The 25,494-nt window shown below is 43.1% G+C and overlaps 1 protein-coding gene across 1 annotated transcript in view; it reads right to left on the bottom strand.

The window, feature by feature from the left end:
- NCAM1 (neural cell adhesion molecule 1) overlaps positions 1–25,494 on the bottom strand; it is a 59,331-nt gene that overhangs the window by 23,360 nt on the left and 10,477 nt on the right. Inside the window, exons 9-15 of the mRNA XM_086476774.1 lie at positions 21,641–21,670; positions 17,004–17,154; positions 16,001–16,185; positions 15,560–15,656; positions 14,571–14,741; positions 13,226–13,357; positions 11,961–11,975 (exon numbers count right to left, since the gene is read on the bottom strand). Of these exons, the coding sequence (XP_086332900.1) occupies positions 11,961–11,975; positions 13,226–13,357; positions 14,571–14,741; positions 15,560–15,656; positions 16,001–16,185; positions 17,004–17,154; positions 21,641–21,670 (781 nt within the window). The remainder of the gene's footprint in view (positions 1–11,960; positions 11,976–13,225; positions 13,358–14,570; positions 14,742–15,559; positions 15,657–16,000; positions 16,186–17,003; positions 17,155–21,640; positions 21,671–25,494) is intronic.

Below are 25,494 nucleotides of genomic sequence, written 5' to 3' on the forward strand. Positions count from 1 at the left end.
TAAATGTTTCCTGGTATCCTTTCAGCGCTGTTCAATTTTTATTCAAAGTGCTTCCTTGATCTAATACTAGTCTGATGTACTTTGCTTTCGGAAGCAGCAGTATCTGGCTTTCAGAGTGCCACAAGCACTAGGACTGCATGCAGCAATACTGAGAACTTGAGGTGGGGAAAAAAATAAGATAATATGAAAAAACTTCTCCCTAGTCACAGGGCACTGAATGCGTGCTGGGCTCCAGAAGTGATAGCAGCACAGAGGGCAGAGACTTTTATCACATCTCTTCTCCGCTCCTATCAAATGTGTTCCTTCCACCCACCTTCAAAGAGCAGCTCAAATCGGTTACTAGCCAACTGCAGCACTTTCCATATGAGCTTAAATCCTTGCCCAGCTGGCAGCGAAGAAAGATCCTGCATCCTTGCTGTGCTTAGAGAATACGACTGCAGTCTGTGGTAATTTCTGCAACACGTGAACAAGGAAGCAGCCGATTTCTGCAATTTTTCACCATCATGTAAATAGGACTAGATTGTGACCTAGTGTCACAATTTGAAACAAACATCAGCCATACCTATGGAAAGTCTCCATGACTTGTAAATATACACAGGTGAGAAAGAATAGGTAGGGAGTCTTCAGAATGCACACAAGAGAAGCAAACATCAACAATCAAAAAAAGGAACAAAGACAGAAGAACATGCAAAACCAAGACAACTTAAGTCTTCAGTCCTCCTGGATTTTGACCAGAGAGGGCGGAGACTAGGGGAAGAGGGGCTGTTTCCATGCATGCAGTCATGTGGGAAGGTTACTGGTGTTAGTTTTGTTTTCCTGGCAAACCCCAGCCTAAATCCTTTCCTGGTGGTGGTCCAAGACAATAAGGTGATTTCAGAATTCATTGATTGAAAAAAGCCAATTGCTTTCTGGTATTCAAAATTATTTGTTTAGCTGGGGAAGCAGAAAAGCAGCAGTTTCCCTCCCTCCCCCGCTTTAGATTATGCACAGAGTAATAACTGAAGGTGTATAAATCGCAGTGTTGCAGAAATTGTTTTCACTACCACATGCTTTACTTGGAGACTGATTTCATCTCCATACGCTGCAAGGGTCAATCATTTGCTTCTTGATTTCATGGAGATCACCAGCTACTGTAACTGTCGCTGGTAAATGAGTTCAGATGAAATCCCTTGCCAGGCTCCGAGATACGGTGTGGGAGGAATGAGGTGCTCTGGTAAGAGAGGTGCAGTAGTAGTTATGATGCAAATTGTGCGAAGTCTAGCTCCCGTCACGTACTCTGTGTGTGCCTATATATTCACCACTTTATAAAAACATAGTTCCCACTCTAGCTGTGTTTAAGTTTCACTCATGATAAAAAAAAAAAATAAAAAATTCTTTCTTAAATCATAATGTGACATGCTTACCAATAATGAAATTTCAGATAGGGAATTTCAGATCCTTTCGATAGGCTACTAAATACGTATAGTGTGAACGTGTGTGCGTATCTATATAAACATACACTGCTTAGGGTCAAAATATTGCTAAAGCAACAGGAGATACGGTCTTCACATTATCCGAGCATCTTACCCACAATCTCCCATCAACTAGCAGTCTGCAGCTGGCACACTGGCACCCTGAGAGGTGAAAGGCTTTTTGCCATTGATGTTAATGCCAGAGAGTTTTAGAACCTTACTAGGACGCTGACTGTTGGATTCTGATAGTGAAAGAAGCAAATGACTGAGCCACACGATTTTTGTCTTTCCCCTCCCCCCAAGTTTTTTCAAGCTCAGCGTGGAAGACTGAAGTTGAGTTCCTCACATGCAGACAGTGGTGAGTGACTTCTCCAAAAGGCTTGTAGAAGGATTTCAGAGTGAATGAATTTGGAGATCCCTGGTCACTGACCAGAGGGGAATCCTCACCCCCATCTAGGGAACCATTCAGAACAAAGTATTTTACCTTCTGTTCACCAGCGTGGACGACATCATCAGCACCATGCAAGCCACATGACAAAGTCACATGATACGCACGCACATGATTGGTTGAAAGGAAAGTGGAGGAGGTCACATGGAAAATACAAAAAAATTAAAAAACTGATGTAAACAATGGGCAAGGGAAAAAGCAACAACAGAATTACAGACTAAATAAAATAGAAACAAAATTAAATTAGCCAGTATATATCAGAAACACTGGGGAGACAGTAAAATCGCCTGGAAATATAAGAATATTAAAACCACACAAAGCACTGAGTTACGACCTTGCGAGTGTTAGGCACAGCCTCATCACTGCTTATTAATACCAAGTCAAAGAAGAAACGAAAATTATTGTAGAGTGTGCGCCAGAACTTGGACAGCTGAAGGAATCCACAAGACTGTTGGAAAGAAAAAGGGAATACGTTGTTATTCAGAAACAGCCCAGGCAGCAGAGGTGACACGGTCGAAATTGTAGCCCACACAGTTCAGTGAAAACAAACCTTGGCATTTCATATTGACGTATTCTCCCCTCTGCAGAAACCAATGTCCTCCTAAACATCAACAACAATAACAACTGAAAAAGAGAAAAACCTACGATGTGTACACATTTCCAAGGACAGAGCTTTTGATCGAAGAGCTGCAACCAGAATTTGGTCAGACTGACAGTTATCACTCAGAGTGCACAAACTCAGTCCAACACATTCAGCCTGAAGATTCAAGGAACAGCATGAGGCACGTACAATGAATTACACTGATGATTTCATGTGTGCAAGGGGGGTTTCTGTCAACGAGGAGAGAAATTAAGTGCTCTGCACTGGAAATGAATTACAAAGGTGGCATGAGGAAGACAGCTACTGCTGAAAGAGATGAAAGTGCACAGACTGTAGGACAGGGGAATAAAAAAAAAAAAAATCAGTTGTTGGACTGGAGGACACCACTAACTCCACACTCCATTTCCCTTCCTAAATTACTATCTACTTTATAACTTGCATTTTTCCTGATCGTTCCTCTCTCTCATCTTAACGATGCCACTTCACAGTGCTCTGGTACTTCCCTGTTAATTTGACGTAAAGAAAATTAAACCTTTAATCTTTTGGGTGCCTGTATCTGACAAGATTAGGGGTATACCACTACTGGGGAAAGAACTGATGGTGCAAAATGTAAAATCCGTTTGTTACATCTAAGCTTTCACTCCCTTGTCTCCAGTTACAAACACAGACTCGTGGAACTCTAGGCAGGTGCATGATGAAGGGAAGTTACTGTAAGATTGCCTGGAAAAGCATTCAGTGTCTTCTGCTCATGAGGAAACAGATTTCCAAATCCCGAGTCAACTTAATATAACGTGAGATTTAAAAACAGGCAAGAGAGGTTGCCTTTCAGATCACTTCGCCAGAGAGAAAAATTTAGTTAAAGATCAAGGGCAAAATTAGCAGTATAAATAGAACCAAAAGCTACTTTGGATGAGCTTCTAAGACACAGAAGACATTTGGAAATACTGTCTTTCGGTTAAAACCTTGAAATTCATCCTGTTGTCATGGGTAGAAGTCAGGTAGTCAGAACGCTGATTTTGTCTTGGAGCTTGCAAGAGGAACGAGGCCCTGGTACATGTGGGCTTCTAATCACAGGCAGTACTTACGTGAATCTGAAAACACATGGGCTTTCAGAGTCAGCTGTCTCTCTCTCAGGACTACTGCACCTGATAAAAATGTCTTTCACAGCTACTGTTATTATCAGGGCTTGTTAAGAGACACGGACCATTGGCCAGCTTACTTGCAGATCGTATTTTTAAAAAGCATGAAAAAAAAAAAAGAAAAAAAAAAAAAAAGAGAGGCAGTTTTGTCTGTTCTGTGAAAATGCTTCTCCGTAACTCTACAGCTAACTAGCTCTTGGATAAAAGCTGTCTCTGAACATTACATTCCTTTGGAAACAGGGACCTCAGCATTGTTTGCCTCGAGGCACCGCAATAGCAGCTCTCGGATTTGGTTCGACACAGGCAGTGGCAGAGAATATACACATCTGTACTTACTTCCTGATAAATCTGGAATGAGTGAAAGGGAAAGGAAAAAGAAAAGGAGTGTGAAAGACAAATGAATTAATGAACATCTGGCATCAAATTTTCACTTTTTATGTAGAAAAGCTTCCCATACATACACACATCTACTTTATTTTAACAAATATGTGGTGGCCAGGCCCATTTTCTTGGGGAAAGAAATTCCAAGGCAAAAAGAGCCACCAGCTCGTTCAGATGCCCACACGACCTTTCTCCCAAGACCTGTTTTGAACTGACTGGATGCACTGTGCAGGACAGCACAGACATTGTAGAAAAAAACCTCACACTTGGCTTTCCACCTGCATATCTCTTGCTCAGTGTCCTCCACCTCCCTTATCCTGCACCTTTTGATATCCTGGCCAGTATCTAGTAAATGTGACAGAAGTTCCTATAGATTCTGGAAAACCAGGAGACTAGATAAAAGACCCAAATTAGTACCTCAACTGAAAAAAACCCCCGTCTTTTCTAAGTGACCTCAAACATTGCTAGGCAAAACAGATACCATAGTGGAGAGAGCTGCAATGAAAACTCCATTACAGCCACTGATACAGAACTATTTATCCAAGCGACGTAAGAGGATTAAGTCAAAGGAGATATGCGTTCCTAAGCCTCTTGCATGACTACAGGCATCTCCCATATGTTACTGATCACAAAGTCAAAAACTCACTGAAGTCAGTGAAGAAATTTTCTTCAGCTTCATGAGGTTTCAATTAGATTCATTGTTCATTTTCCTGGCTTCGTGATGCTACACAGCAGCTCTCAATTTCCAGTTGCTCTTGGTTTCATTCATTTAACCACCGAGGTTAGGTTAGGGTAAGACACAAGATCATTCAGCAGCATCATCAATAATTAAATGATGCAAAGTTATAAGAGCATCTCCCTTGTGCCAAAGCCTTTTCATGCTGTTGAACATGGCATATTCATATGCTGCAGAACAACTTAGTAGACACGTTCGTTTTGTGCACTATTTGCATAAATTGACTATGTGCACAAATGACGACGAGGCAATGAGAGGTCAGATCTGCTTCTATTCAGTAGAAGAGCCTGAACTTCATTGTAGGTGAAAATGGAAACTTTCACCCTGAAAAAAAAAAAATCCAACATCCCCCCGCTCAACAAACAACCCCCTCCACCCACCCCCAGCAACCAAACAAAAAAGTGTGGAAAATGTTTATCATGAGCTAGCTCTTAGTATCTTTTCTGGGTAAAAGGACCCATACTTTTTAAGGAATAAAGAATATTCTGCAAAACATTAACACAACATTTTCCCTTACAAGTGGTGCTATCTCCTAGCCCCACATATGAACTGCCATAAGGGAGTCTCTGCCTCCCAAGAAATAAAATAAAAGATTATTAGGAGACCTGCCAGTTGCCGTCTTTCCCCCGTCCTTCACCCTCTCCACCCCACCCTCCTGATTCTGAAGTCTGATTCAAATTACAAGTTCTCTTCAGCAATACAGAACCACTACCACTTCAGATGCATCAGGAATTATAGTTTGGTACGTTGAATACATGAAAAATACTGCAAGAAGGAAAACGTTTGTTGTGGTCACTGGCAGATAAAAGGACATTTCATGCCATGTGTAAGACCATGGAACGGACCAGTCAAATTCAGTAATAATTTTAAAATTCCTTTGACAGTTCTAGGCTAGCCGTATTATCCTCTTCCTCCATCCCAAATCCCAAAATAATCACATACTTCATGCTTTTAGTATTTTTCACCTACAAGTGATGAACCCTTTCTAAGCCACTACAGGTAAACACACTGGTCTTTATCTTAAAAAACGTATTTGCAGAAACACATACATCTTATTACTGCAAATCAAAAGTAAAGCATTTGGCTTTGTATAAATGATTAGTTGTTCAGACACACATATGCACCGCGTAAACCTGTGCCTTCCCTAAGTGTTTTTCTTTGTCGTGAAGGACTGTGTGGCAAATATTTGCTTGGCTTTCTCATATTGGCATGTGATTGGCTATAAATCTCCCGTAAGTAGGGGTTAAAATTACACATCTGATACACCCACTCAGTATCAGAAAGGTGTGTCACTGAACTCTTGACAGCTAGTCTAAACCAGACATTTCAAAATGGTTCTTTTACATACAAATCAATGCAAATTTTAGCCATTTTTCCTTGGACTATTCAAATCCAGCATGGAAGCATCTGCATACCTGATCCAATCTCACTAGGAATGGCTAGCTAACCAACAAGGAACTGAGCGAGAACTAAAAGAGTCTGAATCCAATTCCCATTTCGGAGATGGATTTTTTGTGAAGTCTTAGACCTCTTTTAACGCAGGCAGGGCATCAGTGGTAAGATGGGGCAATGCTCCCTCTCCCCACAGGCCTCTCTCCTTTAAGATATTCTACCTCCTCATTTGCATCTTCTTTCAACATCCAACATCCATATTTGTAATATCAACTGTATCTCCCTAAAATCACAGAAGATAGAACAAGGCAGGGTAGCAAGAAGATTATTTAGTCCACGTCCCTTTTGCAAAGGTAGCTTTAACACTAAAACCACTCATGGAAAACATGAAAGGAAAACATTCCTTTTGGAAATGATCATTTAAATCATATCCCCCCCCCCCCCCCCCGCCCCATCCCTTTCTCCCCCTCCATGTTTCTTCTAAATCTTGTATTTCCATTTTTTACTGCATGCTTGGTAGGATGGCAGGAAGAGGAGGAAGAGTGGTACCATGCTGGGTTCTTAACAGCTACATGCTCACACAACACTAATGCCAGATTACTGGTTAACAGGCATTAAAAAAAATGCAGTATAAGCACTTTAATTCCCTCAATAGAAGGGCTACAGCATAACAAATAGCACTCCGGACCAAAGGGGAGCAGTTCCCATCTACTCACTTGGTGGCTCTGAGCTTTTGGATTCAGCAAGAGGCTGAGTTGCTATGGAAACATGAAGGATAGATAGGACATGTAAAGGTGAAGCATACCATGTAAGTAAGTTTACAAGAGGCAGGAGCGATAGAAAAGAAAGAGGAGGTCTAATGGGAAGAGTGAGAATGACACTGAATCCTTATGGCAGATGCGTATTACCTGAAAAGGCTGCAAAAATTGTGCTCTGCTGCTGTTCTCCAACCCCTCTTCACAGGGAGAGTTGTGCTGCCAGATGTAGTGCACCCCCCACCCAGGGGACAGGGAAACCAGCCTGCACTGTGTGGTTCCTGCAGCAAGCTGCGGCTCCAAGGGTCACTACTAGTGCTTTCTCATCCTGAAGAGTTTTAAAGCTCTCTGTCTCAGAGACAGCTACAGCATTTTTGCCTACTTTCGGCCCAAACAGCAACCTAGCTTCACACGGTGCTAGCCCATTAAGTACTGGAATTTCTGGGAGGCCCTCTAGAGCAGCAGCCCACCGCTAGCTTTTGCCGAACTATAAAAGACAAAGGAGCAAGGACTAATGAGAACTTACCCTCCTGGTACACCATTCTTTCTCACCTCCGTGCACGAGGGCCAGGGTGCAGGCAGAAAGGAGGAAAAAACATCTAAGAGCCCAGCAAGATGTGAGCACCTTTGAGAAGTAAGGCAGTTTTGAGAAGCTGACAGACCAAAAGCCCCTTGGGAATCCTGCTAAGCACTCCACTCCCAAGAGCAAAGGCAGACTGTACAAGCACTGAATACAAGGATTACCAGAACAGAAGGACAAAGAGGAATGTCTCTACTTCCAAAAGCCTTGGGAAGAATGCAGCATGAGAGACACAAGCTGTCAAGCATTTCTCTATTATTCTATATAACATCTTTAAAAACAAAATAATTGTCCCTGTCATGTCTTCATGACTGGGCAGAGAACTACAGCTCCAGAGAAGGATAAATCGGACATCTTGAGGCCGGAGAGGAGTCCTGCAGAAAGAGACCTGGGTCGATGGCAAGTTGAGTATGAGTCAACAGTGTGCCCTGTCAGCCAAAAGGGCCAATTGTGTTGTGGGGGTGCATCAAGCACAGCACAGCTAGCCGGTCGAGGGGAGTGATGGTCCCGCTCTACACTGCACTGGTGCAGCCCCACCTTGACTACTGTGTGCAGTTTTGGCCATCAGACTATTAGAGGGTCTTCAGAGGAGGGCGACCAAGATGGTGAAAGGTGTCGAGGGCAAGACTTAAGAGGAGTGGCTGAGGTTACCTGGCTTGTTTAACTTGGAGAAGAGAAGGCTGAGGGGCAACCTCACTGCAGTCTACAACTTCCTCACGGAGAACAGTGGGGAGGGAGGTGCCGATTTCCTCTCTCTGGTGACCAGTGATAGGACACAAGGAAATGTTACAAAGCTGCAGCAGGGGAAGTTCAGATTGGACATTAGGAGGTTCTTCACGGAGCGGGTGGTCAGTCACAACCTCTTAGTCATGTGGTTTAGTTTTAGGTAGTCCTGCGAGGAGTAGGGAGTTGGACTCCATGATCCTTACGCTCCTTTCCAACTCAAGATGTCCTATAATTCTGCGAATTCCTTTTCCACCCATGGTTAGGTCAGTGCTGCTGGTGTGAGGGGAGAACAGGATAGACCCTTGTGCAGTTTGCAGCCTAAATCTGATTATGCAGATTTATAAAAAATGATTGAAGCAGGATATGAAGAAATGAGTTTTCTTCCACAGCTCCAGAAGGTGTCTTAGTAACAGGCTTAGGTAAGCACAAGGCATTCCCTGCTGATCATTTGAGTATCTTCCACTCTGTTTAGCTGAGAAACTCGACTCTATTTGCTGCGCTAAGCTGATTTCAGGAAATTTAGTTTCACACTACAAAAGCTAAGCATATCCCATAAGATGTCCCCAAGAATGGAACACAAACTGATCAGAAATCTTAACAGCAAAGGCCAGCGACAACAACCAGCTTTCACATGGGCAGGGTTCACTCTGCATCTTTCTCTTGATCTCTCTCCTTCCATGAGTCTAGCATACGCGGGAACTCTGTAGCTTTTCTGTCCTGGAAAGCAAACATGCTTATCTGTAGTTCCTCTACCTGAAGATTCAGTTTTCACTCGGGGAAAGGAAAAAAAAAATTGAGAGAGAGAGAGAAAAGAAGGAAAACACTCAAGAATGTTAGGCAGACTGCACCACACTCGGTGAGGAGACGCATGCAGAGCAAAGTGGAACAAAGACAACAGCCTCTTCTACCATACTCACTCTCTGCTAAACTGGAGGTGGGTGCAGCAGTACTTGCTAAAGAAAGAGAAAGGAAGGTGAGGAGGGGAGTTGATTCCTGTAAGCATTGCCAAAAGATGGAAAACTAAAAAACAAATCGGTAAGATTTTGTCAGATCAGCCTCTCTACAGGTAGAGCTCAAGCAAAGCAAACGCACTCTGCCGGACCTGCGTTTTGGATCCTCTGTGAGGATTTCTAGTAACACAGCATTGCTGAACACACACCACTGTTCCCCAGCATTCCCAGGAGCTCAAACCGACACCGTGTACGGCCAGCAGAGATGCTGGCCCGCACTGTGCGTACGGCAGCAAAACACACCCTACATAACCACTGTTTTGGTGAAGGCCATTGCTGACTACCCTATTGCCAGCTTAGGACCTGGTGGAATTTGAGGATTATTTCAGTGTCGTTTTCTTGGGGTTTTTTTGGTTTGTGGTTGTTTGGGGTTTATTTTGATATCAAAACCAAACACCATACACACAGTCTCATGGTTTAACACATATCTGGGTCCCACCTGCACAACAGCAAGAAACAGCTGGGGCTCAAAAAGAAACCGTTCACAAGGTCTGTTGCAGCCTTTGTCTTCAGAATTATAAGGAAATGCAGAAAACCAGCAAATTGTTGGGATGAAAATACAAACCCAGGTCAAGTTAGACAGATATCCTCCCAACTCCACAGTTCTCACCTGTGCTAGTGTAGTACATCATTATCACTAACTACTTGGGCCTTCACGCACCTCTGAAACAAACTAGTTTCTGCTTAATCAAGGAAAATTTAAAAATCAAAATAACTATGAACATATCCCAGCAGACATTAACGAAATGTTGTCAGTTTTTACAATCAAGTAGAAACTTTAAATAATAGGGCAACAAAAACTCATTGCTTTGGCTAGTCTGGAATTACAGCTTCGGCTGGTGTCAAAACACAGTTTTCTAGTCTTTCCTGTAAAATTTCTGAAACATTTCTGTGATCTTCAAATCACACCAGACTAGGGGACACTCAACTTTTTCCCGATTTTGACTTTGCCCACAAACAGGTAATAGTGTGTGACTGGAATTTCGGCACAGATGAAAAAATCATTTCTGTTGTGCCAACAATCTCTTCACCATTGCTGCAACCCAGTTCATGATCTGAGATGGGCTTCGAGAATCCCAGAGAGCAGAGAAAGAATTGGAGAACCAAATGCTCAGAAGGATCGCAGCTGCAAGGCATAAAAGTGCTTGAAAGAGCATCAGCAGAATTTAATTGGTAAATTAAAAAATGTGATAGCCCACAAAGAAAGAAAAAAGAAATGGAACTTAGCTTACAGGCGAGCAGTTAGGGACTACAGACTGATTGACAGCTGATTGCCAGATAAATTAAAAAAAAAAAAAAAAGGCAAAAACCTCTACTACAAGCATGATTTAATGTTCTTCAAAGCCACATACCTGTCCCCAAGTGATGAACACGAGGCTTGGCAGACAGTTCTGTCGATGTGGCTGAAACAAAGCTTTTAATGTTCTTTTTCCTCTCTTCTTAATTGGATCTTTTCCCTTTTCCTGCGGTACTGATCTGCACAGAGACTGAATACCTAAGCCCTCACCTCCCTTTCCAATTCAGAAGGGCCTACCAAATCATTGTCTGATAGTTATAATACCAACCACAATTAACTTCACATAAGGGATATATTACTTCTACTGAAATTAACAGGCTCCAAACAATTTTAGGCCACAGACTGCACATACGTTCTGGAAGCATGCCTACCAGCTGACTCTTTGTAACTACTGCAATTTGCAATTCTGTCTATCCACCTGTCCATTCATTTATCCAGCTTGACTACCAATCCATTCATCCTGTTAGTGGTCCACTAAGTCCAAACTTTTGTGTAACACAATCTTTAAGGACAAACAGCACAAGCATGATTCAAATCCTCTAACTAGCATTAAAACCCCCCATCCTTTCCTTTGTTTACTTCAGCTTCAGAAATCTCAAAGCATGTGACAGCAGCTTCATAAAGCTTGCCCATGCAGTCTTGGGAATAACAGTTCACCATAAGGACACATACTTCAATAACAGAGCAATGCTCACTTAGATAAAGACATTTCTTTTAGATGCCATTGATTAACTCTGATTTGAAAGGCACAAAGCTATGCAGCATACAATGTTTTACTGAACCCAACCACAATGAAAACATAGCCATCAAACCTCACTAACACATTTTGCATTGGGAAGGGGGAAACATGCATTTTTTTTATTTAGTATGAGGTTTATTTATTTGAGCATACAATCTACACAAGTGCTGGAAGACTGTCCAAAGACTACTGATGGTAAAAAGTATTAGTCAGAAAAGGCAAAAAACGTGTATTTCTTTCTTGAAGTTTTTGCTTTCAAAGTTGTGAAGATATGCAAAATTCTGAAGTTTTTGGTTGGCTCTTAATTTGACTGAACAGTTGGGTTTTTCTCTCCCGAATTATCTGCATTTCATTAAAATTTGAAAATTTTTAATCAATTCATAAACATGAAGCCTTCCACTACTCCACTCCATAGACAACAAGCTATTATTGTTAGACAATCACCAAGTTAAATATTTGAATCGCATGCTTTACAATAAAGACAAAGATGCTAATCCCCAATTCTGTTCTAAAAAGAGCAGTATTACCCACAGTAGGATGACTATTCTAGAGTCAGTCTTGTTAGAAAAAGGACAGTACCAGGTAACTTCATTTCTAAAGACCCTGAGATGAAAAAGGTATTAGACTAAAAGCTATATTATGTATGTTAGAGGAACGCTCTAGGAATGCAAAAAGAGAGTGAAAGAAATGCAGAGAGGCACTTACGTGAGTGAGGGATGCCTGCAGTTTTTCCATGGATGGAACACAGACAAAAAGAAAAGACAGAGATAGACACAACAACAAAAAAAAAAAAAAAAAAATGTAGAAGAGGTGAGATGAGGAGATAGAGAACATGGAGCTGGAAAATCAAAATACCAACAGCTGTCTCAAATCCAACCCCAGGGAGTGGAGTAGGTTACAGGAGTTATCGCTACAGACTAGACATCAATGTGAGGGCTGGCTTACTGCACAGGGCCTGGGATTTCCGAGCAACAAGGCATGTGTACTGTCCCACACTGCTCAGCAATTCTAGCGAGGCCGACGTTGGTGGACAAAATCAAGACCATGCACAGCTCACAGGGCCTCAAAGCATGCACACACATGGGCTAAGAATATTGCTAGCTCTGAATTCAGAAGACGGTCCTGCACAGCGGTTTCAAAAGAGCTATGAAATAGGTCTGGGTGCAACAGTGGGAAGAAGAATAGGCTGTAGATCTAAATGCAAAGGGGATGGGAAAGAACCACCGCAGGGATTGTGGGCGGTTGAATACAGATCCTAATACTTGGATGTGTACAAGGATAAGAGACCACCTCTCTCCTAGCCTGCTTTTGTCACTTCTCCCCTACCCGCTCTACACCTTTCCTTCCTCTTTCTCTCCTTCCTGTCTTGAATAACTCTCTCATTTTTAATTCTTGCCTCCTAGTTGAAACAGGAGGGAAAGTGTTAGGCCACAGCAGAGCAACCTGCCATTGGAGTAGAAGATTACCTAAGTAAAGCAGACAAGAGGCTGTAGAAATCACCTTACATGCTGCATGGGCATCTTAAAGCAGCAATTTGCAGAAAAGAGAAATCCCCCTCCCTGCACAGTTCACGGCCAGTCCTATGTCAAACCTCTTAATTTCCAATTTGCAAAAAAGCCTGCCTTGAGACAATGACGTTACACTCTCTATGACCAATGCCCTTCTCAACTTGCTGCTTTTTCTTATTAAAACTCTCCATTGCATAGCCCCTTCTCTTCGACAATACAAAGTTTATATGAGTAACCCGTGGCAAAAACCAGTGCAAATAAAACAGTTCCTCTGCCTCCTACCTTCAAAGAACATTTTTAATTAGTAATGAAATTCACTACGATCAAAAAGCACAACAAAAAACAAAGGGTGCAGCAAGGTCTGCAAGAGAAGAAGGTGTCATCCATGCATGGCAGAGATTCCCTGGAAAGATGCAAGGAAAGAGAACCAGAGAAGCAGAGGGAGGTGTCAGTTTTACTTACGAACTGGCTGTGTCTTGAAGTCTGATGGCAGGCTAATCTCACCCACGCCTTTGCCATTGACTGCAGACAGTCTCACAGAGTACGTTGTTTCAGGTTTCAGGCCAGTGATAGTGATCATGCCCTCCACATTTGCTGTTGCAGAAACAAGGGAGGAAAAGCAAAGAAAGGGTCAGGTTTTAAAACAACAATAAATGCCATGTTTCTATCATATACTTTTGCCATGCCTACCCCATGTAACAGAGACCTCTTCTGGGCCCAGCCTCACTAAACAGTGCAGAGAGAAAGGTCAGAGCTACCACCTCTGCATCAACCAGCTGATTAGAGGTGTATGGCCTCAGCCTCTCTAGAGGGGATGTAGCGGAGTTCGTCGTAGACACCAGAGGGCATTAGCCCTTGGCCTGTACCAAGGAGCTCCCTGAATGGTGTTCTTCAAGACCACTGTCATGCAGGGCTCTGGCTGTAGCAGACATACCACCTAGAACTGCTCTTCTGTTGGGCTGCATGATCCAACTGAAAGCAAAGCCCTTAGCAGGACAGAAACCCACCTCTCTCCTTTAACAGTCTAGAAGGTCAGACACAACGTAAAAGATGGAAAGAACCTGCTGCGGTGTCAAAGAAAGAAATAAGGTCTATTTTTCCTGCACAGACACAAAGGGAGAAATGAGAAAAATTAACCTGACTAGCTATGATCACATCACCCCAGTGGGGACCTACAAGAATTTCAGTTCCAGCCAGGACCAGCGGTGGAAGATTTGGCTCTGAAATAGAACTCTCCTTCACAGTGCTCCCAAATCAAAATCCCTTCAGTTTACTAGACTTAAGGATACATTTTAAGCAGTGTGTATTCCTATAGATTGCTATAACAAGACAGGAGGTAATGGGAATTAGACTTGCTTCTGCAATAGAAGGGTTTATGTTCCAAGGGGATCTGTGGGCTAACGAAAGGGGCTGACAGACAAGGCTCGAAAAGCCTTCTGTAGGAAGCACAAAGTCACTGCCCAGTCAGCAAGAGAAACCTCATTCGATACCAGGCACAGGGTTCCCCACATTATTCAGACAGGACGGGGCGAACACGGAAGGGATACAGAGATGAACACGCACTCTGTAGGTGGAGAAGGCTGGCGCCCTGTCACGCACGTAGAGCTATCAGCACAGCGGGGCCCCCATTTTGACCCAAAAATTCAAGGCGGCACTGCAAAGCAAACGTTTAAGAACATGTCTGGGGCCTTAACATAGGAGCTGAAACTGCAAAGCTATGGAACCCTCCATTCCGGCTTTCCCCTAAGGGAAAGAAAGTCTTTTGAGATGCAGGTGGGAGAGGCAACATCTTGTTTTATCGTCCTACCTTCTTTTGCATCATACAACCTCGAGTGCCATTCTCCCTCGCCCAGTGCCCTCCACTCTGCTTTGTACTTGAGGATGGGCACCCCGCCGGTAGCTTCAGGCTCATCAAACTCCACCTGGGCAGTACTGGAATAGGGCTCCACTCTGTCAATGGAAGGAGAGGACGGAGTATCTGGGGAAGGAAGGGAAAACAACCAGTGATACAGAAGACAGTAGGAAACGAGCTCCGGTGTCAAAGAAAACAGAAAACTGGGAATATCAAACACACCCTTGTCATAGCTTCACACAGGAGAGGAGAAGGGCAGGTCTGAGGCTCCCCTCAGGAGGGGAAGACTGCTAAGAGGGGGCTTAAGAATGCTAATCAGACAGTGCAGAGACCTTCATCTTATCTCTCCTTTAAGAGGCCAGAAACTTACAGTACCTTCTTCGAAAGGGGTACAACTAGAGCAGAATAGCAAGAGCATCCTGGATGCTACTGTGTGTCCCTACAGTCTCTTCCACAGGGCGATCCAACACCCAGCTTGACCATTCCTAAATCGGTCTCTATAGCAGCCCGGAGAGGACGCCAGAGGCCCTGCCAGTCTGTCCTGCAGTCAGACACCAGGTCTCTTTGGTTGGTGCACAGTGCTCTGAGGTTTCTATCTTGCACTACCTGTACTATTAGGGATATTTTTCTTATTTTGAGAAGCACATGTGCACACATACACAACGGCTGTCAGAAATCAAAGATCACAGCTCTGTTAAAGTGTACCGGAAGCACAGAAAAGAACAAGACCCTTCAGAAACAAGGAAACAGAGATACAGAGGATCTTGTTGTCTGCAACCCATCTCAACGCAAAAATCTACGAACAGTCTTTTTCAAAGTAGAAGCTGGCTCTCCTGCTACCCCACCAACACAAACTAGAAAGGAACGGTCACTCTGTCACCTCAGCTGCACACGCAGATAAGGCTGCATATGCATTTCCTTATCTCCCCGCCTGGGTTGCTCACCTGCCTGCACAAGAATGAACTCTGAGGACTCCTGGCCAATGCGGTTCACAGCAGTGCAGTTATAGTTCCCGAAGTCATTTTCAGAGTCTGGTGTCACCTGTGGAAGGAATGAAGGCTCATGCTCAGATCAGAAAACCCTTTCCTCTCGGCCAATGCACTCTGCATTTTGCTGGGGAGAGAAGCCACAATAAAGCACATGTGCTAACACTCTCAGCACTGCCCACAGAGGGTGGAACTGCAGTGGTCAGAAAGTCAAAGTTGTGTCTTCTATAACCCGATTTTCTTAGCATTTATGCACCAGAAACACCATACAACTTCTTGTCTACCAACAAGGTGCCCTGACAGAAGACTGAACTGCTTCAACGTCAGGAACATAAATTATTTGACTGCACTGAGCCTTCCTGGCTGCATATGCCTTCTCCCCTCCTTGCTTTTCCTCACCTCCAGGTAGCTTGCTGACGGAGTGTTGTAGATCTTGATGTTGCTGTAGTTTGAGCTGGGAAGCAGCTGTCCATCCCGGAACCAGGAGATGACAGCACTGGGGTAAGCAAATACCTCACAGGTGATGTTCACTTGATTCCCTTCCCAGGTATAAACAGCCACAGGGCCCTGAAGCTTGGGGGCATCTGAAAGACAGACACATTTGTGAAAGCAATTTGACACAGAAAGATCTCCTAAAGTAGCCCAGTCAGCCTCACTTTAAGGATCCCTTGGCTGGGGTCCACTTTAATGTGGGGAAGGGATTCTAACATAGAAAATGGGAACTGTCTTCTCATTTGGGGGGATGGACGGTAGCTTTTGCTGAAGAGTATGAGGAGCAAACCTACTGAAGTCCCAAAGGCTGCTCCTAACGCAGCATGGGACGGGGGGCAGGCAGCGTGCTATGCATTTAGGGAAGTGCATACCAGGAAGTTCTCCTGGGGGAGAACTCTGACGCACCCAACATGTGGTACTGCAGCAGATTCATGGCCCATAATCCTCCCAAGGTGCAAACAGTATCCCATCTGGAGATAGCTAGAGCAAACATTTGCACGTACGCACACAGCGACATGTCTCCAACAAAATTTCCACATTAACATAAGGAAAAGCTTTTTCACTGTGAGGGTGGCAGAGCCCTGGAACAGGCTGCCCAGAGAGACTGTGGAGTCTCCTTCTATGAAGACGTTCAAAACCCGCCTGGACGCGTTCCTGTGTGATCTACTCTAGGTGGTCCTGCTTTCGCAGGGGGGTTGGACTAGATGATCTTTCGAGGTCCCTTCCAACTCCTACCATTCTGTGATTCTGTGAAATTATTTCAGGCTGAGTTGCTTCCCATGCCCTCTACCTAAACAACTTACATTTCCCTAGCTGTAGGTGCCTCAGTCTCATCACAGGAAAATGAAATCAAAGCAGTCCCCCCTCTAAACACGTCAACACTCTCCCCACCCCCTCCTCCACTTCTTACACTGCACTTCAAGGTACATGGCTTGGGAGTCCTGCCCAATGGTGTTGCTGGCTGTGCACACATATTCTCCGGCATCCGTGTACTGAATTTCTTTGAGAGTCAGGGACGACACCCGGGCATGGCTACGTACTATGATGCGCCCATCCAGGGTCTGGCAGGAAAGGAAAAGAGAATTAGAGGCTGAGCTCTGAGCCTGTGGCGCAGACTAAAGGGATGGGAACAAACAGAAGTCTACCGCACACCAACCCTCCAGTGCTCAGTGCTTCAGAAGCGATCACCTGAGGCCAGGTGAAATCATTGGCACAAAGAGGCATTTCCAAAAGCAACAAGAAAATTCCTTGTCACACAGGGCCAACTGCAGTGATTCAAAGCACTCGGGAGAAGGGAAAAAAAAAAAAAAAAAAAAAAGAAGGATCAAAATCTCAGATGCTACTATGTGTCTGAGGACAGCTATGTAACGTCAAGCTTCTTCCCAGAATGAGAACTGTAGAGATCCAGCTCTAGTTAAAAATTTTTGCCAGCATGCTCTTGCAGAAAACCTCCCAAACAGCTACTGTGTTTCTGCTCAGAGCATCCAGGCCTTCCTCTTCTCTCACAGATACTTGTTTTATTTCAATGTCCTTGAAATGGCATTTACTAAGAACAGATTCAGATCTCAGAGCCAAATCAGGCAAAATGAAAGCTGAGAACTTTCACCTGAATGTGGCATCGAAGAGAACAAGGTACAGCGAATAGGGCAAGAAAACTATGTGACCCTTCTAGAGACAACCCTGCTTCAGGTCTTATGATGCTTCAAGGAAATTCTAAAGCAACCTGCACTGGTTATATGCCAGTTTAGAAACTGCTCCTCCATATGCAAGGAAGTGTGGAGTTGTCAATGACAGAGAGACAAGGGACATAAAATCTAGGCTACCACCTGCTCAAAGGGATTGCGGTCACCCAGTGATCCCACATAATTATTTTTTTTTTCTCCTCTCTCTCCAACTTGTGACCAAAGCCCAAGTGCTTTCTCAATATGTGAAGTGCATAAGGCCATGAACTCCTCCTTCCACCCTGGTGCTTGTGTAAGCTCTTGGTGCCTTGTGCTTCATCTTGGAAGCTTTAAAGCACCAACTCTCAAGTCTCCAAAGTGGCACAAGTGAATAAATTAGATACCCTCATGGCTGTGCCTGCTGCTGCAGCCTGCCACACAATGCAATTAATGCTTCTTGGAAGATACAGGACAAGTACTGAAATTTTAAGTAAAAACCCTGAGGATATTAAACAGCCAAATGCACTGAACTGTAGCACAGAGTACACCTCCAGTATCAAAAATGGTCAGATCCTCTGGGCCTGAAGCTTCTTTCTGTTCTGAGCTGGTGGTCTCCATCTCTGAGACAGGGAAGTTTCCACAGGTAAATGTGATTACCTCAGTTTTGAACACTACTCCATCTGAGCCAGTCAAATTTCACATGCACAAAAAAGTATCTTTTGATGACACAAACCCAATTATATGTGTTTTTCTTCTCTCTTCCACCCTGCACACAGGCGGCTTACTGCAATCTCTGACTAATGCCACAAGCTATAAACTCCACCCCTCTCCTGTGCTTGGTCCCTTGTGTGGCTGGAAACAGTTCTTTATTTCATGTACATGTGGTGTTGTGTGCATCGTTTCTTAGAGCCAGAGAAGGGTCCCTTAACACACAGCATTAGTCCACTGTGGTATATTACACAACCAAATTCTGCTTTTATCTTTCTTCACTGGCTGATCATAGTGTCATCTTTTGTCTGATTTGTGATTTGACTCCAAACCCCAGTTTGCTTCTGAAACTATTGCAGTAGGATCCATAAATGTCAAGACTCCAGTTCTGCAAAAGCTCACAGCTTCTTTTAGCTCGAGTTGGGTGAATATTCTAAATACTTGTCTCTATGACCCCATCAGCAGGCAACAATATAAACATGGCAAAATACCAGCAAATGATCACTACAGCAAAGGTAATTTCACATCCATTTTTCCGCACTTTGTCAAGATCTAACACAAACAAAAGAGTGCTAGGTATTCATGGTAAAACGGTAACTTTGCAAGTAACGCAACTGATTACGAAGATGAAGCTGTTTCTTAATGTAAAAGGCACAAGTAAAGAAAAAGAAAGATCAGGAAAAATACTCCAAAGAAGAGAAAAATGCCTACTCAAGAAAGCAGGCTGATAGTTTTCTTTATTGGTAGTTCAGACCATCAGATGCTAACAATTCCTGGCTATTAGAGACATAGGATAGGTAGAAACTTGTGAGCCTGATGTAGACACTTGTAATCCCTTTACCTAGTCTCTTCAATTTTGAGGATTTTGGACAACAAAATGTTTCATAGTAATGAGGAGACAACCTAAGGGACACAACTCATGCCACAGCAATGGCCACTCTACAGAAAAGGGTATGATGGTTCTCTGTATTTCCAATTACTACAACTTATCCTGAGATACACACAGATGTTTCTCCTCCAAATTCTGAAAGTGCCATGTGGCACACAGTCACTGTGGCTTCGACTTCAATACTTCAGTGCCAAAGGGGAAGAGGAGAGACAGGCAGGAAATGCATTTACCCCCCTTTCCTCCACCTTCTGGATTTTTCGGTCCTTTCACAAACAAGTACCCATGACTTAATTTCACACAGTTGTATCTTCTCCTCACTGCTTTCCACACAGTGGCCATCACTACAAAACAGCACTCGGAAATCCTGACCACAGCTACAGGTTCCAGTGAAGGAAGACAAGCGGTCTCTCCTAGCTCTGCGCTTGCACTGCACTAACCAGAACTCATCTCTAGCTCTTAGTACTTGTAAGGTTGCACTAATTCCCAGTTACCAGAAAGGCATCACCGGTTTGTAATGTAATTGACGTGTAGCCTTGCTTGTAACTGAGTCCTTTAGCATCTGTTGGTAATAACGTGGCGGGGGGGGGGTGGGTGGTGGTGGGGTGGTGGTGTCTGTCAGCATATGCTGCTAATATGACTTTCAACAATTCCTCAGTATATGCAGGACCAGAATGGTTAACTGAGACATCGTGGACTGTGCATAGGAAGTAGAGCTGACTGTGGTTTAGAGGAAGAAGCATCTACCTGCAGTTGCACCTCCAAAGCAAGGAACACAAGATTTTACACCCATGTATGCTGCTATGACTGAAGTTCATAGAGACTTCCTTACTTCAAACTAGCTAATGCATTAGCAAGAGTGAAACATTTAATGTGACGTATTCACTCAGCTTGCTGAGAACTGAACTCCCTGCCGCTGCAACACACTGCTAAAAGCCCCCATGCTAGCTATTTTTAAAATATGTCTACACAAGCTGCAACAATAAGCTTCAACAACATTCTCATAGAACCCCACTTGGATATTTTAAGACACAGTAAGAGACAGCAAGCTTAAAAGTATTAGTGCTCGTATTAATAAAAAGCTTGAGACAGAGAGCACAGTGATAACGCTAGCGTCGGGGGGGAACGAGAGGAGATTGAGACAACAGTAATAGGAGTTAGCACGAGGCCTGAAGAGATGCAACTACTCAAATTCCAAATTCTTCAACGCAAACTGGTCTGAATATGTCTGATGCCTTCACTTGCCACAGCTCATCAAATCCAACAGATTATTTTGAAGTAAGAATGGGCAGTTATCTTCTTAGCCCCACATGAAACAAGGGCGGATGGTGCTTAAGTTAGAGGTTGACTTTGTTTAGGCCACACCAGTCTCTATGGTTTAAGATGGCTTAAAAATAAAAAAGAATTTGTGATACCCACAGCCTCCAAAGTTGATCCTAAAAATACAAATACGAGTCACCCAGTTCTGATAGCTAATTTTGTTCTCCATCTGAGCCTTATTATTTGCTTGGAAACATACCTTCTGGTCTATTTTGAAGCAAGAATGCTACAGATCAGGTGCATGTAAAGGTAGGTTATTATTATTATTTTTAAAATACAGCACTGAATGTGAAATAAAACAGCAAAAAACCCCATTTGCACCAAACTGAGTTACTGCATTATCCCAGCCCCCCTTACTGACCCTTGCAAATCAAAGATAAATAATTATTTAGCAATTTGGAGCATTTTCTGGAGAAACGGAACTCGTGAAAGATTTATCTGCATTGATATTGAAATGGAACATGACGCAGTTGTCCTTTAAGAGATGGTCAAACTTAAGGAGTACCATGAGCAAACAGATGAGTTGGCTGGAGCAGAAAAGGCCATCTTTGGAAAAAAAAAAAAAAAATCAAAATCTTTTTGCAGAATACACACTGTTGCTAATTCTTACAACTCTAGAAGAGAGAGATGATTCACACTGGTACCATAGAAGAAAATGGTGAAAGCAGCATTTGTCAGATTTTACATTTGCTTTTATTTTTAACTGTCTTTTTTTTTTTTTTTTAAAGTGACAACCAGAATTACTCACTCCCAACACAGCTAGTTTGCTCATCCAAAAATGCATTACTACATGCCAAGCAACTTCTAACTCTATAAGCTGTTTCTTTTATGTATTTAATTTGTTCATATTATTAATGCTGGTTTAGTTGGCGTGGTTACTGGACTAGAGATTTGTTAATCTGTAATGCTTAAAAAATAAAAAAAAAACAAACCCAAAAAACTAAATTTGCTAAAGGTCTGGTAATCTTATACCTCTTGTTTCTCGGGCCGGGTCCATGAAGCCTGGAGAGAACAGATATAGAACACAACAACAACAGGAAAAAAAAGAGCAATAAATGTTTATCAAAGGTTGCTTTTAGGTATCATAGCGTATGTACCACATTGCGTTCTGTGCACATGCAGGCTCCAAGTTTTATCTCTCATGTGTGTGGGGTGATCACAATTTCCATTTCCCAATATAACCTCAATTTAGATTTGCATTCAAAATTTCATATCCTATAAATTTGTCTTAAAGTGATTAAAGAAAGGCTAATGATACCTAAAGACTGCTTTGTTTTTACGTACCGAGTGACTATTTCCCTTGTCACATCTCACCGTTTCTAGAAATCTGTTCCCAGTGTACCGGGGAAGCAATTCTGATGACCTACATCACTAAATTGCAAAGACAGTTATGGAACCGCTTTTCTAACACTGGTTTGTTAGCCACCCGCACACACCGATTAACGTTATCGCTCATATCGTTAATGCGATCATGCATTTGTACACATTTTTACATGCACACTGTGCCAGGAGTAGGAGAGGTGCACAGCATTGAAACAGTATGACCCCCCTGGACAAGAGACAGCAGGGCAGAACCTTGTCCCTCACGTTGATACTGTCCAGCTCATTATGCTTAGGGATGTGTGCACCCAATCCTTACTGGGCTTGGGACAACCGAACAACAGGCATCAATGAAACATGCACAAACCTTACCAATAAACATATATCTCCCATTCAGAGAAAGCCACCAACAGTGTGGACCATATTCACTGTGGTTCAGAAAGACCAAAGTTGCTGGGTTCCATTTTTCCCCTTTAATTTATCTTTCAAATATTTTTCTTCTGGTCTCTATTTCAATTGCAACTTGATCCATTTCAGTTCAGGAGTCAAAAATCACCTGCTAATATCACAGCCACGACGGCATTATTGAATGCGAGGCACAAGCATTGCTGACGTGTGGATGTAACAGCATACACAAGAGTGACATTACAGAAATGGAGGTGAAAGCTTAGGAAATGAGAATAAAAAAACCACAGTATTGTTTCCACAGTGCTTCTAGTGAACATTGTGAGACTGAAGTATTAACATATGGTACAGACATCTCATTTTAGAATGTCTTTGATAAAAGCAAGTTATTTGCTTGTAACTAGAGGCCTGAGGTGAAGCCACCTGAAGAGCAGCTCACCAACACCTGCACAGACGAGGACACTCCCATCAACTGATCACTTCTATGTACATATATCCTGTTGTGCCCAAGTTCCTTGAATGCTGAACAGCCAACCATAATAATTCCGCATAATCCCTTTCTGATGTACCAGTCATTCTCTATATCTGAGCAAGCCAGGCTAGCCAGGGAACTGCCTTGCTTATACCTATGGAAGTCTCCTTTCAATCCTATTCACTGAGTCTCCACAGTGTCAGCACAAAGGGATTTTTTTTTAATAAAAATATAAATAAATAAAAAGAGACTTCTTTTTATCCTTTGGTGTTCAGTACCTGTCAACCTAAAGGAAGATGAAGGAGGAAAAAAGCCTGTTCCCCCACTCCTAGAGTTTGCTGTTTCTTTGTAATGACATTTGTGGCTGTGGGGAAAAAAAGGCAGAAGCACATTCTCCATCCTGGAGAGAGTTTCATACTAACCCTCCCTCAGTAAGACAAAGAGATACACAAGCTCTACCCAGTACCATGCAGGGGATAGAGGGGGAACCAAGAGCCTCAAGCATGCTAGCATCTTCTCTTCCCTTTGGAAGCAAGTTGTTATATGGGAGCATCTTCAGTTACAAGGGAGTTCCCGGGAACTGCCAATGTAGTTTACTCCCCGGATCATTAAATCCAAAGATATTCCCACGTACATCTTATGACATACAAAGTACAACACAAATTTAAGACAGGGAATTGTATTCAAGGTATATTGTCCTCTTAAAAGAAAGAAGAATCAGGAAATTAAGTTAAATTTTGAAATGTCAGATGTGCTGCATCACATCTAGAAGCACCTTGCTGAAGGTATTGCCACGATGCTCATTTGCATCAGCAGAGTATTTGGCTCTTCTTTATTCCACTCAATTTTTTTTTTTTCTTTTAATTACTCCACTGCTAAATTTGACCTAGTGTGAGCTGTGCAAGGGAATGAGTTCCTCTCATCTTCTGGTTATTGTGCCCTACATGCTGCTGCAACACTGGCAACCTATGCTTGTGTCCTAGCAAAGGGGCAATCCTTACCATGCTAGAATTCAATCAAGTTGCTTTCAGCTAAAGATTTCTAAATTTTTAACAACTTATCTATGTGCTTTAGCTGCCAACAACATAGAGTTGACAGAGGCTACTGGTCAGTAACAGTAACCCAGAAAGCAAGTGGAAAGATGCATTGGACTGTTCTCAGGGTAGCACAACGTAGCGATGCAATTCACCTGTCAGAGGGGTGAGCAAAAAGACACCTGTTATTCAGACAAGCAGGTAACTACTAAAGGGGCCTCTCAAACTCTGATCCATTTAGAAATCAGACTTCTGCATTCTCCTGCTTTAGGAACAGGGAACCTCATGGGACAGTCTTGGTGGAAAAGGCCCAATAACACTATACAGGTTAAACTGTAATTAGGATTCAGCAGGAAGAATACCAGAGCTCATCTCTGTGTTGTTTGAGTCCTTCATTCCAATGAGAAAACATTCACTTTAATTTTTACTTGCCATAGAGGAAATGGCAACGTGATGCAGGTCTTGACAGGTAGCGTGGGAGGCCAGACAGCAGTACTGAGTTAGACCCTATGCCACAGGTGTACCTACTGCCAGCTCTGGCAAGACGACAAGAGGCTTGCATAAAAGCATCACTGTTACCCCTTCCCATTCCTCACACAGAGCTACACTGCTGGGTAAGAAACCTAGGACTGTCTCCACCACTGTTTCATGAAAGCGTGTGTAAGAGTAGTTGGCGACTGCCTCATCCAAAAATCTGACAGCAAACACACTCGTGTCTGCACTAGAATTGTAAAACTTGTATACACCAATACACAACAGACCAAAACTGTATCACAGTTAGTATTCTGCTAGAGCAATAGAAGAAATATGTCTCTTAACAGGGCATGAAATATACTGAAGATGATGAGTACAGCATACTAGCTTGATCAGCTTTATATCCAGTATCGTTCAAAGGGAAGCATTCCTTCTCCCTACAATGGCACAGCAATGAATACGTGAGGGAAGATCAAGCCAAACCATTTCAAATCATCATGCTGATGCCTTTCCAGGCCTGTTAGTTCTTGCTATGCTTTGCAGTAGTGATAGCAGGAATCTCAGACTGACAGGGCAAAAGTTTCTCCTGAGTAGCATGTTCCCACATTCACAACCAAAGTAAACCACATACAAGCAAATTTTATTCTTTTTAATTTTATTTTACTTGCACTCCCTGCAGGGCAGAAGAATGCAAGCTGCCAGCTTACTAGTAAGAGGAAGCTTCCACCACGCCAGTATCTGGAAGTCCGGCCTGCTCGTCTGTGTTGGTATACAGTTGCCAATCATCTGATTTTGCTAGAGCAGTCACAACCACCTACCTTTGCGACCATTCTCGAAGCAAAAGACTGTTTGTCCAAGGGGTGCCACATTATGTAGGCAGAGCTATACAAAGTATGTAGGCATAGCCACAGAGAAGAGAATCTTTTGCTATGCATGCTAGGATATCAACAAGTCTCTCAGGGAAGCATGGGAATGTTGAAATAGTTGTGACATTGTCAACCTAGGTTTTTGGGCTATAGCACCTCTCGTCCCTTGTCCACAAGTCGGACCGTCTCTTGTTCTAGGACGAAGACTGAGGTGGGGGAGAACCTCTATGACAGAGAAGGTTTGTTTGTTTGGGT

This window comes from Leptosomus discolor, chromosome 22, assembly GCF_034619465.1.
Source record: "Leptosomus discolor isolate bLepDis1 chromosome 22, bLepDis1.hap2, whole genome shotgun sequence".
In the NCBI taxonomy this organism is placed as follows: Eukaryota; Metazoa; Chordata; class Aves; order Leptosomiformes; family Leptosomidae; genus Leptosomus; species Leptosomus discolor.